The 14,095-nt window shown below is 40.6% G+C and overlaps 1 protein-coding gene across 5 annotated transcripts in view; it reads left to right on the top strand.

The window, feature by feature from the left end:
* ADPGK (ADP dependent glucokinase) overlaps window positions 1-14,095 on the top strand; it is a 38,934-nt gene that overhangs the window by 10,520 nt on the left and 14,319 nt on the right. For 3 of the 5 annotated variants that reach the window (XM_036271206.1, XM_036271214.1, XM_036271198.1), the window contains exons 3-4: window positions 1,971-2,033; window positions 13,205-13,325. In XM_036271206.1, coding sequence (XP_036127099.1) covers window positions 1,971-2,033; window positions 13,205-13,325 — 184 coding nt within the window. Of the gene's footprint in view, window positions 1-1,970; window positions 2,034-9,678; window positions 9,718-11,759; window positions 11,834-13,204; window positions 13,326-14,095 lie in introns of those variants that run through there. The other 2 variants (XM_036271221.1, XM_036271230.1) reach the window with 2 other exon arrangements.

The raw sequence follows: 14,095 nt of genomic DNA, 5'->3' as shown, positions 1-14,095 counted from the left end.
TGAGCCCTGCCCCCAGAGTTTCTGATTCATTGTATGTGGGATAGGACCCAAGAATTTACCCTTCCAGTAATTCCTGGTTATATTGATGTTATTGTTCTGAGTGCATTGTTTTGAGAATCACTGGTCTGCTAGGTAGAACATGTCAGAGATAGCCCCCCCACCCAAGTCCATCTGGTGATCATAAACAAAGCTCTGGGGCCTGCAAGGCCCAGACAACTTCTATGAAGCGCACAACAAGTAAGAAGCAGTGCTGGGGCAGGAGACTCAACCAACCATGGGGACCCAGCACACCTACTGCTACATGTGCCCTCATGCCTCTTGTGGTTGAGTTTGGGTTGTTTGTTTAAACATCTCTCCACCCCACCCCATCTCATCCCTGATTCTTCTTACCTAAAATCTTCCTTTGTCTAGTCACTTCAGTCTGGGTGTGACTCTTACTAGGGAAGCTCTTAATGCCCTTTTTAATCATTACCTTTCACAGGCTATTTTTTATGACCACTTTTATTTTGATAACGTTTAAGATTTTAAAGATTTTTTTGCCCTGGCCAGTTTGGCTCACTGGTTAGAGCGTCAGCCTGTGGTTCAGAGAGACCCAGGTTTGGTTCCCACTAAGGGCAGTTTGTCCCCGACCCTGGTTGGTCATGCGGGTGGCAGCCACTCGATGTGTCCCTTTCACGTCAATGTTTCTCTGTGTGTGTGTGTCCCTCCCACTCTATCTGAACAAAAAATGGAAAAATGTCCTCAGGTGAGGATAAAAAAAATAAAATAAGTAAATAAAGTTGTTTTTTTCCTTTGAAGCTGCCTGTTTGAACATTAGAAATGGGCATGGGCATTACCCAGCTGTATTTCTAAAGGGGACAGCAGCTGTTAAAATTTCAGTTACAATCATTTTGTAGCTGAGCTCAGTAGTGAGGTTCTCATCTCTTGATAGAATCTTGATAGTTCTAACATGATGACAAGTCTGCTGCTTAGAAGTCTTTATGATGGTGTATTTAAATCACCAATTTGATTTCCATTCTATTCTCTCTGCCTTAATCCTGCCTTTTGTTTCATAACAAAAAATTTTTTTCTACAAAACCTTACCTGGCTTTCAGATCATCCAAATTATTTCTTAACATTGTAAAACCTAAAATGTATTATTTATTTTCCACTAGAGTGACACTTCATTTGGTGACTTTTCAAATTCTCTTAAGGCAGACTGACTGATAAACAGCAGTTAGTAACTATTACACAAAAACTCTAAAATCCACTTCATAGAATCATAATATTTCTCCCAAGATATTTAGTAAATTCTAGCCATCATAGTTAAATAAAAAATTAAAGCTAACATGTTAAAGGCCAAATTTTAGCCTATATATCACAGAAAGTTTTAAAGTTGTCCATAGAAAGCTGTTACTGTCTATCCGGAACCCAGTGATTAGTTAACAGAAACCCTGGGATCAGAGATGTCTAGCATCTAGAATCTATTTATTTAGTCTGTGCCTAGGACTAGGAAGGTAAGATGGTAGCATTCCACTCAGGCAAGACTGCAGTGTGGAAGTGAACAACCAGAGAGGAAGGTGGAAAGGAGAGCAGGGGCAGATAAAGAAAGGCCTTTGTGCGTCACTTAGGGATTGGACTTTAGTTTATTGTAGTATTGGATGACTTTCAGGAGCAAAGTGACATGATCATAAATTCTCAGAAGGATTACAGTGTAGAAGATAAGATCTGAGCACACTTGTCCTGTTTGCTTTATCTGTTCTGGCTGCCTGGAAACTCAAGGCCAACTTTGATCCATGGTTACCTTTCCTTGTAACTCATGTTCCATTAACCTATGGGTTTAATGTTTTATTAGCTTCACCTGTGTGTCCTTATAAAGTCACCACATTTTTTTGGAAAAAAATAGACTAAATTCAAATTTTAAAAATTATTAAGCTTTAGTAACATAGTTGTGCTAAAATACTGTCTAATAACCTTGAACTATCTTACAGCACTATGTAGGAGGAAATGCAGCTTTAATTGGACAGAAATTTGCAGCCAACTCAGATTTAAAGGTAGGTCAATTTCCCAGATTAAAACCTGTCCCCTTTACTAATTTTCAGTAATTTTAGAGTCAAAAATGAATATCTGATTCAGTGTACAGACCACCTACTGTGTCCCAGACCCTGGGCCTCTTGTTAGGAGCCAATAATAGTAGAAGCATGGTAGCAGTTAATGCTTCCTGAGTGCTTACTTTGTGCCTGACATTGTCTTTACCTTATATTTTCTTTAGTGATTTACATAGATTATATCATTTAATTCTTGCAACAACCTCTAAGGCTAGTTGATACTGTTGTTGGTGCAGTTCTTATCTTTCCACATGGAGCTTGAGGCACAGAACAATACAGCTAATAAGAAATGGAACGGGACTTCCGGTCAAGATGGCTGGTAGGTAAACGCGGTATCGCGTCCTCCCACAACCACATCAAAGTTACAACTAAACTACAGAACAACCATCATTCAAAACTGCCTGAAATCAAGCTGAATGGAAGTCCTACAACTACGAAATTAATCCAGACTGGTAGGAGGGGCGGAGGCACGAGTGGCCGCAGCGGCGGCACAACTGGCTGGTCCCACACCCACGTGTGGCGGATAAAAATCAGGAGGCTCCCGCGGCTGGGAAGGTCCTTCCTGAGGACTGAGGGGTCCCCATCCCACACCAGGTGCCCTGCCCAGGGTTCCAGTGCCAGGAAGAGAAGTCCCATAACTTCTGGCTGGAAAAACCAGCGGGAACTGAGGCTCAGGGAGGCTGAAGCAGCTGGAGCCCCAGGCAGCTCCCTAAAGGGCCCGCGCACGGACTTATCGGACTCTCTCCCTCTGAGCTCGGAGGGGAGGCAGCTCCACGGGCGCCAAAGACATACAGGGAAGAACTGAGCTGTTTGGCACTGGAGCGAGGGCTGGAGCAGGGGCTTTCTCGGGGACAAACGTGCTGGCAGAGGCCTTTGTTCCTTTGGTGAGAGCTTCCCGGGGACAGCAGACAGTCACCATATCTGGGACTCCAGCAACCTGGCTCACACTGGTAGCCCTGCCCTGGTGACTCCCTGAGGCCCCGCCCAACTTTCAAGCCCACCCAAGCTGTTGCCACTTGCTTAACCATAGGATTGGCCGGTCTTGGATCCTGCTTCAGGTTTTTCCTAAATTCTTTCAAATGAGCAGCATCTGGTTTCAGCGAGCCCCATACCTCTCGTTAAGTAATACACTGAAACAAACACAGGGAGGCAGCCAAAATGAGGAGACAAACAGGTCCCAAATGAAAGAACAGAACAAAACCCCAATAAAAGAACTAAGCGAAATGGAGATAAGCAACCCAACAGATACTGAGTTCAGAATACTGCTTATAAGGATGCTCAATGAACTTAGTGAGAACCTCAGTGAACTTAGGGAGGGCCTCAAGAGCATAAAAAAGGACCAGTTAGAAATCATGGATACACAGTTAGAATTGAAGGAGGCATTAACTGAAATAAAGAATAATTTACACAGCTTCAATAATAGAGTATGTAAATCCAAGGAGCAAACCATCGATTTGGAATATAAGGAAGCAAAAAACGCCCAATCAGAACAGCAAAAAGAAAAAAGAATCCAAAAAAAAGGATAGTGTAAGGAGCCTCTGGGACAACTTCAAGCGTGCCAATATTAGCATCTTGCGGGTGCCAGAAGGAGAAGAGAGAGAACAAGAAATCGAGAACCTATTCGAAACAATAATGGCAGAAAACTTTCCTAACTTGGTGAAGGAAACAGACATACAAGTCCAGGAAGCACAGAGAGTCCCAAACAAGATCAACCCCAAGAGGCCCACACCAAGACACATCATCATCAAAATGCAAAAGGTTCAAGACAAAGAGAGAATCTTAAAAGCAGCAAGAGAAAGGCAGCTAGTTACCTACAAGGGAGTTCCCATTAGGCTGTCAGCTGATTTCTCAAAAGAAACTTTGCAGGCCAGAAGGGAGTGGCAAGAAATATTTAGAGTGGTGAAAACCAAGAACCTACAACCAAAATTACTCTATCCTGCAAAGCTGTCATTTAGAATCGATGGACATATAAAAACTTTCCCAGACAAGAAAAAGTTAAAGGAATTCATCACTACCAAACCGTTATTATATGAAATGATGAAGGGTCTTTTTGAAGAAAAAGATAAAATGTATGAACAAACAAAATGGCAATGAATACATATCTATCAACAATGGAATCTACAAACAAAATGAACAGGAAGAAAGAAACATTCTCATAGATACAGAGAACATTTTGTTGGTTGTCAGTTGGGAGGGGGGTTGGCGGAATGGGTGAAAAAGGTGAAGGGATTAAGAAGCACAAATTCATTGCTAGACTGACAAACCTCAAAGGGAAAGGGGTTGGGTGGGTGGTGGGGGGAGAAATAAACCAAAGAACGTATATGCATAAAACAAAAAAAAATAAAGAGAAATGGAAGTATTCCAACCTAGAACCCTAGGGTCCAAGTTCTTAACTACTGTTTTGTGTAATGGTTAAGAGCACGTTGGCTCTGAAGTCAGTGCCTGAGACGGGGTGTTATACAGTGATGAGAGAAAACTTAGTTGTCTGTATTGGTGAGCCTAGATCCAGAGTGTTGAAAAATGAAGTCCGGTAGATGGAGGCCAGGAAGGGGTGTCTCCTAGTCTTCAACCATTAGTTTAATGGAATTCAAAAGTACTGCTGTTCAGAATAACATCTGAGTAAAAAAGTTCTTTTGCTGAGTGGAATAGGTCTGAAGGGGATGCCAGCAAGGTTACTGCTGTTGCCCTACTGTAAAATGATTAAGGTTTGGATTAGAGCAGCCAGAAGAGGAGAAACGTGTTTGTCTAGTGCTAGACTATACTTGAGGACAAAGAAGATAGATTTAACACAGATGATTTCGGAAGAAACGTGACAAGTATGGAATGGATGTGGCTACTGACAATAGAGAAAAGGAACCTTAAACAGTTTGGGAGAACCAGCCTGAAAATAGAAATATGGGTCAGGGGCAGAGAATCAAAAGGCCAGAGATGGGCCCAGTAATACAGAGAGATGATCAGCAGTTTTAGGGAGAAATTTCTTTGGAGCCACACTGTACTGCAGAAGATAGTTATGCTTAGATATGGAGAGCATATTCAGGTGTGAACATTTTGTATTTTAAAAAGAATTCAAGTTCTCATGAAGTATTACAGTGGAAAATAATGATTTATTTTGCAGTCATTATCTTTATAGATAGTAATTAACTCCCAGGTAGAGAAGATTAGAAATTTCAGGGCTAATCTTCAGAAATATTACCAGTTAATAAATAAAAGAGAAGAAAAGATCAACCATAAGCTCATTAGAGAGTGCATGTGCCCTTCCCATTAGAACCCTGGATGTTTGTGTGGGTGCCTAAAAGGCCACCCTTCTAACCCTGAGAAGTGATTCTGGCCTCTGGAAATACAACACCCTGAGTTAATACAAGATTGACTTTTCGGTATTGACCTCCCCTGAGACAGCATTTGCTGATGTTCTCTGGAGAAGCTGAGCCTGGGACCAGTCTCTTTAGAAAGCATTCTAGTAAAACAAGTCTGGCCTTGGTAGGAGGTTGAGGAAAGAAAAGGGATATCTGTTATTCAATCCTCACAACAATCTGATGAAGTAAGGTTTAACCACCCTTTTAAAGATGAAAAACGAGGTCCAGAGAAGTAATGAACCCAAGGTCACCTAACCAGCAAATGATAGAGCCAGGATTCAAAGGTCAGGACATGACCTCACCACCCTCTGCTGCTCTCAGATTCAGTTTAACTTGCCAACATGCGATCATCTGAGAACTACCAGAGGTTAAACACTAAGTATTTTCCAAAGGTAAAAATAATAATAGCTAACACTTACATAGGTCTTACTGTATGCCAGGCATTTTCAAGTGTTCCAGATATATATATACTCATTTACTCTTCAGAATACCCTATAAGGGAAGTTATGTTATCCCCTTTTTGTAGATAGGAAAAGTGAGGCATGGAAAAGTTAAAACTGTTCAAGGTCACATAGTTAATAAGAGTTGGAGCTGGGAGTTGAACCCAAGCTGTCTAGATCCGGAGTCCATACTTTTAATGACCATGCTATAGATTTTGTCTCAGAAATAGACCCTGGTGAATATAGCAAAGGCAGATTTAGTGGAATGGTGGAATAGAAGCCAGATCGTAGGAGGCAAGAATGCCTTTAGAAAATATATTTTTGGAACTTAGCCAAGAATTAGGAATAAATGTTGGATTTCATTAAATGCTGCATCTATATCTAATAAGATGATTGTATAGGTTTTGTTTTTTAGTTTGGTATATGGTAATTACATTGATTTTCAAATGTTAAACCAACTTTCATGCCTGAGATAAACCCCACTTGGTTCTGATGTTTTTATTATCCTTTTTCTATATTGTTGGATTCAGTTCACTAAAATTGTGTTTTAAATTTCTTCCTGGCCGGTGTGGCTCAGTGGATTGAGCGTCATCCCGTGGACTGAGAGGTCCCAGTTCAATTTCTGGTCAGGGCACATGCCAGGTGGCAGGCTCAATCCCCCGTTGGGGGCGTGGTGCAGAAGGCAGCCACCCAATGTTTCTCTCTCCAGTTAATGTGTCTTATCTCTTTCTCCCTTCCTCTCTCTCTAAAAAATCAATAAGAACATATTAAAAAAAAAAATTATGTCAATTTCCAAGAGGACTATTGGTCTATCTTTTTATTTTCTTGTATGTCTGGTTTGGGTATTAGGGTAATACTGACCTTAGAATGAGTTGGTAAGTATTTTGATTTTTTTCCAAAAGAGTTTGTGTAGAATTTATATTATACCTTCCTTAAATATTTATAGAATTCACCAGTGAAGCCACTCTAAACCTGGGTGTTTTGATGTGAGGTTTTTAGCAACTTTGATTTTTTTTTTTATCCTCACCAGATGATATGCTTATTGAGTTTTAGAGAGAGAGGAAGAGGGAGTGTGAGAGAGAGAGACATTACTGTGAGAGAGAAACATCAATCATTTGCCTCCTGTACATGCCCTAACCAGAGATCGAACCCGAAACCTAGGTATGTGCCCTGACAAGGAATCAAACCTGCAACCTTCCACTGTACAGATAACGCTGCAACCAACTGAGCCACCAGGCCAGGGCACAACTTTGATTTTTTTTTTTAATAGGTAAAGCGATTCAGATTTTCTCATTCTCGAGTGAGCTTCAGTAATTTTATCCTTCAAGGAGTTTGTCCATTTCATCTAAGTTGTTAAACTTATTGGCATAAAATTAATCATAATATTCCTTTATCCTTTTAAGATATTTAGAATCAGTAGTGAAGTTGCCATTCATTTCTGATATAGGTAAATTATGTTCTTTTTTTCCTTAATGAGTTTGGCTAAAGGTTTATCAATTTTATTGATGTTATCAATAAATAATGAGCTTTTGGTTTAATTGACTTTTTTTAACTTATCTTTATTGTTGAATGTATTACAGATGTTCCTCATTTTTCCCCCATTGACACTATCCTCCCCATTCCTGCCACCCTCCTGCCTGTTGTCTGTGTCCATGGTTATGCATACATACATATAAGTTCTTTGGTTTATTTCTTCCCAACCCCCAAACCCCCTTCCCTTTGAGGTTTGTCAGTCTAACAACCAATTTGTACTTCTCAATCCCTTCACCTTTTTCACCCTTTCCCCCAACCCCCCTCCCATCTGACAACCAACAAAACATGAGAATGTTTCTGTTCTGCTTGTTCATTTTGTTTGTGGATTCAATTCAGATATGTATTCATTGCCATTTTGTTTGTTCATATTTTTTATCTTTTTCTTCAAGAAGACCCTTCAACATTTCATATAATTATGGTTTGGTGGTGATGAGCTCCTTTAGCTTTTTCTTGTCTGGGAAACTCTATATGGCCATCCATTCTAAATGAAGCTTTGCAGGATAAAGTAATGTTGGTTGTAGGTTCTTGCTTTTTATCACTCTGAATATTTCTTACCACTCCCTTCTGGCCTGCAAAGTTCCTTTTGAGAAATCAGCTGACAGTCTTATGGGAACTCCCTTGTAGCTGACGAATTGCTTTTCTCTTGCTGCTTTTAAGATTCTCTCTTTGTCTTGAACCTTTTGCATTTTGATGATGATGTGTCTTGTGTGGGCCTCTTGGGGTTGATCTTGTTTGGGACTCTCTGTGCTTCCTGGACTTGTATGTCTGTTTCCTTCACCAAGTTAGGAAAGTTTTCTGCCATTATTGTTTCGAATAGGTTCTCGATTTCTTGTTCTCTCTCTTCTCCTTCTGGCACCCGCAAGATGCTAATATTGGCACGCTTGAAGTTGTCCCAGAGGCTCCTTACACTATCCTCACTTTTTTGGATTCTTTTTTCTTTTTGCTGTTCTGATTGGGTTTTTTTGCTTCCTTATATTCCAAATCGATGGTTTGCATCTTAGCTTTGCGTACTCTACTATTGAATCTGTGTAAATTATTCTTTATTTCATTTCGTGCCTCCTTCATTTCTGACTGGTTCTTTTTTATGCTCTTGAGGCCCTCACTAAGTTCTCTGAGGTTCTCACTAAGTTCATTGAGCATGCTTATAAGCAGTGTTTTGAATTCAGCATCTGTTAGGTTGCTTATTTCCATTTTGCTTAGTTCTTTTCCTGGAGTTTTGTTCTGTTCTTTCATTTGGGACCTGATTCTTTGTCTCCTCATTTTGGCTGCCTCCCTGTGTTTTTTCCTATGTTTTACTTAATGAGAGGTATGGGGCTAATGAGACCAGATGCTGCTTGTTTGAAAGAATTTAGGAAAACATGAAGCTGGATCCAAGACAGGCCAATCCTATGGTAAAACAATTGGCAACAGCTTGGGTGGGCCTGAAAGTTGGGTCGGGCGGGCCCTCAGGGAATCACTAGGGTGGGGCTACCAGTGTGAGCCAGGTTGCTGGAGTTCCCTGTCTGCTGATCCAGGGAAGGGCTCAACAAAGGAACAAAGGTCTCTGATAGCACGTCTGTCCAGGAGAAAGCTGCCTCTCCAGCCCTCGCCCCAATGCCAAACAACTCAGTTCTTCCTCATATGTCTCTGGTGCCTTTCAAGCTGCTCCCCCCCCACCAACGCTGGAGCCTGGAGGGTGCGAGTCCAAGTAAGTTCATGCGTGGGCCCTTTAAGAGGAGCTGCCTGGGGCTTCAGCTGTCTCAGCCTCCCTCAGACTCAGTTCCCGCTGGTTTTTCCAGCCAGAAGTAATGGGGACTTCTCTTCCTGGCACTGGAACCCTGAGCTGGGCACCTGGTGTGGGATGGGGACCCCTCAGTCCTTAGGGAGGACCTTCCCAGCGAGGTATCCTAATTTTTATCTGCTACACGTGGGTGTGGGACCAGCCCCTTCGCCTCCTCCCCTCCTACCAGTCTCGATGTGGCTGCTTCTTTAATTCCATAGTTGTAGGACTTACGTTCAGCTTGATTTCAGGCGGTTTTGAATGATGGTTGTTCTGTAGTTTAGTTGTAACTTTGATGTGGTTGTGGGAGGACACGATACAGTGTTTACCTACCCGCCATCTTGACTGGAAGGATAATTGATTTTTCTATATCGTTTTTTTCTTTTTTATTTGTTTCTGTTTACTTTGAATTTAACTTGCTCTTCTTTTTCTAGTTTCTTAAGGTAGAAGCAGAGGTCATGGACTTGAGATCTTTCTTGTTTTCTGATATAGGATGTTTATATGATAAATTTCTTCTTAAGAACTGTTTTAGCTGTATCCCACAGGTTTGTGTTTTTAGTTTCATTTGGTTCAAATGCTTTCTAATTTTCCTTTGATTTCTGGAAATAGGCTTTTTACTAGCCCATCCATAGACCACCTAGAAGTGTATTAGTTTCTAAATGTCTGGGTGTTTTCCAGATATCTTTCTGTTATTTATTTCTATTTTAATTTCCTTGCCCTGGCCGGTTTTGCTCAGCGGTTAGAGCGTCAGTCTATGGACCAAAGATTCCCAGGTTTTATTCTCGCCAAGGGCATGTACCTTGGTTGCGGTTCATCCCTGGTCCCAGTTGGGGTCGTGTGGGTGGCAACCAGTCAATGTGCCTCACATCGATGTTTCTCTCTCTCTTTTTCTCTCTCTCTTTATATCTCCCCCCTCCCACTCTGTCTGAAGATAAATGTAAAAATATTGTCGGGTGAGGATTAAAAAAAAAAATTCCATTGTGGTCAGACAATATAATATGCTTCCCTGACTCCTATTAAAGTTATTGAGACTTTTTTATAGCCCAGAGTAAGGTTTTATCTTGGTGAATTCCATATGCACTTGAAAAGCATGTATATTCTGCTGTTGTTGGGTAGAGTGTTCTGTAAATGTCAGTTAGACCATATTGCTTGATAGTGTTGTTCTAGCCTTCTGTATTCTTACTGATTTTCTGTCTACTTGATTTATTAATTATTGAGAAACGGGTATTGACATCTTCATCAATAATTGTGGACTTATCTATTTGCTTTGTAGTTCTATAACATTTTTCTTTGTGTAGTTTTAAGCTCTATTATTGGGTTCATAACTGTTTAGGATTGCTACTTCCCCTTCATGAATTGACCTTTTTATCATTACCAGGGGTAAAGAAAATCATTTTAGCCCTGGCCGGTTTGGCTCAGCGGTTAGAGCATCTGCCTGCGGTCCGGAGAGACCCGGGTTCGGTTCCCGCTAAGGGCATGTACCTTGGTTGCAGTTTGTCCCCGGCCCTGGTTGGTCGTGCAGGTGGCAGCCACTCGATGTGTCCCTTTCACATTGATGTTTCCCTCTCTCTCTCTCTTCCTCTCTCTCCCTCCCACTCTGTCTGTACAAAAAATGGAAAAATGTCCTCAGGTGAGGATAAAAAAAAAAAAGAATCATTTTATAATATTCTTTGTTTTGAAATGTTTTGATTAAAATAACCATTCTTGCTTTCTCTTGATCAGTTTAAGCATGATATAGCTTTTTCATTCTTCTGTTTTTAACTATTTGTGTATTTATATTTAAAACTTATTTCTCATAGGCAGCATATAATTGAGGCTTGCTTTTTAATACTTTGACAATCTGTTTTTTAATTGGAGTATTTAGACCATTTACATTTGATGTGATTGTTGCTATATCAGGTTAGGTTTAAATCTGACATCTTGCTATTTTTCCATTTATCCCACCTCTTTACCTTCCCTTTTTCCTCTTTTTCTGCACTCTTTTGGATTATTTTCTATGATTTCATATTATCTTCTCTGGCTTATTAGCTATAATTCTTTGTTTTGTTATTTTAGCGGTTGCTTTGGGGGTTTATAATGTACACTAGCTTATCACAGTCTGATTTCAAGAGATGTTAGTATACCACCACATAGACTATAAGAACCTTATAGCAGTATCCTTCCATTTCTCTCCTCTTGTCTTTATACTATTATAACCTTTGCATATCTTACAAACCTCACGGTATGGTGTTAATATTTTTTAAGCAGTTAATTCTCTTTAAGGAGATTTAAATAATAAGAGATATTCCTTATCCAGCACCACTTGTGGTGTTCTTCATTCCTTTGTTTAGAGCTATATTTCCATCTGCTATCATTTTCCTTCTGTCTGAAGGATTTCCTTTCACATTTCTTACTGTGCAGATCTGCTGATGAGTTTTTTCAGAATTGTGTATCTGGAAATTCTTTTAAAATCATTTGCTGAAGCATTTGTAGGGCTTAATTAGTTTTTTCCTGTTTCTTCAGGATCACTGTTCTTTGTTGCCCAATGTTCAAATATTTTAAAAACCATTGTTCCACATATTTTATCTGTTTTCCCTTATTATTTCAGGCAGGAGGGTAAACTGGCTCTTGTTATCTCGTCTTGGAAGCTGAAGTTCTAGTCAAGAATTAGAGAAGAAAATGGTAGGAACAAGACTTTTCAGAATTGGCAAATAATGGGCACGTGTCAAAACTGAAAGGGAGTAGGTCAAGGGGAGATAGCTGTATTTTCACCCAGAAGCCTGGATTTCTCGGATACATGAAAGAGCTTCTGTAAAAACAGGCAGTTAATTAGCAAGTACAAATGCCTTTGAATCTTCTGGGTGGAGCATATTAGGTCTGAAATGGTATTGTTGTCTCTGGGTACTTTCCTTTAAGTTCTGGTCGAATCCATCATCCGTCAGGGGATTTGAGTCTGTTAGACTGGCTCTGAGTGAGGTCCAGAGCTGGTGTGGCAGAAACTGTAGCAGCCTGGGAGAGGCGCAGGTCAGAGTTGAAGAAAAGGTTTTGGAAAAACTACAGAGCGTCTGCCCCCAGTACTTTTTCATTCTCATATTTGGAAGGCTATCCTGTTCACATAACAGCTAAGTATAGTAGGGAGTCTGTTCTCACAAATCAGGTCACCTGGTTGTGGAGGGTGTTATGATTCTTGAGGTTAGTTCTTTTCTGTACTGTGTAAAATTCAAACAGTTGTTTTCAACATCCCGTATCTATTTTAATACACACAATGTGGGGAAAGAAAAAGGGAAAGTAGAGCAGGGTATGTCTTAATCTGCCATAATAACAAAATACCATAAACTGGGTGGCATAAAAAACAAAAATTTATTTTCTCAGTTCTGGAGTCTGGAAAGTCTAAGATCAAGGTTCCATGGTTTGGTTTCTGGTGAGGGCCCTCTTCCTGGCTTACAGACAGCCACCTTTTCGCTGTGACCTCACATGGCCTTTCTTCAGTGTGTATGGTGGAGAAAGATAAATAAATCTCTCTCATAAGGCTATCAATCCTACTGGATTACAACCTTAACCATATGACCTCATTTAGCCTTAATTACCTCCTGAAAGCTCTAGCTCCAAATACTATCTCATTGGCAATTAAACACTGATAACAGAGCCTCTACTACATAACTTTCAAAATTAGGTTGGGATTCCAGTATTTGTTAAAATGAAAAGAAGTGGCCTGCCCTGGCTTGTTTGGCTCAGTGGTTAGAGCGTCAGCCTGCAGACCAATGGGTCGTGGGTTCAGGTCTGGTCAAGGGCACATACCTCGGTTGCGGTTGGTCCCCAGCCCTGGTCAGGGTCATGTGGGAGCCAGTTAATGTATGTCTCTGTCTCTCTCTCCTCCCCTCCCTTGCTCTTCCTCCCTCCCACTCTATCTGAAGATAAATGGAAAAATATCCTCAGGTGAGGATTTAAAAAAAAAAAATGGAAAGAAGTATCCTGGATGTACCTTTTCAGTTACTATACATATTCCATGGGAAAAGGCACAGGTATGATAGACTTTATATTTATTGTCTCCAGGTTCTTCTTTGTGGTCCAGTTGGTCCAAAACTGCATGAACTTCTTGATGACAATGTATTTGTTCCACCGGAGTCACTTCAGGAAGTGGATGAGTTCCACCTCATTTTAGAGTATCAAGCAGGTAAGAAATGAGTAAGTAATGTTGTGAAACTCATCAGGGGTCTGTGTATTATTAGACTGAGGTGTGACTGTGCTACAAATTTATGTGTGAATTAGTAGGATCCTGTTCCTGCCTTACCAAAGGTTTCCTGCACTGATACTGGCCATTGTTTTCAAGAGATAGTGCTACAATATTTTAACAGTGAAGAAAATCCCCAGGTCTGCAAGAGAAATCAGGCTGTAGAAACGCAGGCATCTTGAATAAAAAGGAAAATGCATTAAACATACACCTATAAGGTTTTTCTTTGTTACTAAGGAAAGAGAAGGGCAGATACATCTGCTCAACTCCGTGCTGGATTCTGCCCACAGCCTTTCTGGCCAACTGTTCCAAGCTGCTTAGATTTGATTTGGGGCCTCTGGCAAGCTCCTTTGAAGCATTTTGTTTTCCCCTGGGTGTGTAACTGGAAGTGTTTTATATTTAACAACACATATTATTTCCCATTATACAGTGTTTCAGTGTTTATCGCTCCAGACCACTCCATCCAGCCCTCCCCCAGGAGATTTTATGTTACGTAGGCTACAGATCTGATTTCTGAAAGAATCCTAAATATCTGAACATAATTTAGTTCTGTTTATTTGGTTCTGTGTATTTGCTGTGGTATCTTTCCTCTGCTCAGAAGTCAGCCTCTTGAATTTCTGATTCAACGCGTTAATTGAAGTTAAAGACTCAAGCATCAAAACAGAGTAATTGGTGCCTTAAAAGCAGTACTTACTGAATATGCTTCAGTGAAC

The sequence above is a fragment of the Molossus molossus genome, unplaced genomic scaffold, assembly GCF_014108415.1.
Source record: "Molossus molossus isolate mMolMol1 unplaced genomic scaffold, mMolMol1.p scaffold_m16_p_1, whole genome shotgun sequence".
In the NCBI taxonomy this organism is placed as follows: Eukaryota; Metazoa; Chordata; class Mammalia; order Chiroptera; family Molossidae; genus Molossus; species Molossus molossus.
Note: the sequence above shows the minus strand (reverse complement) of the source record. Positions and strands in the feature narration are given on the sequence as shown.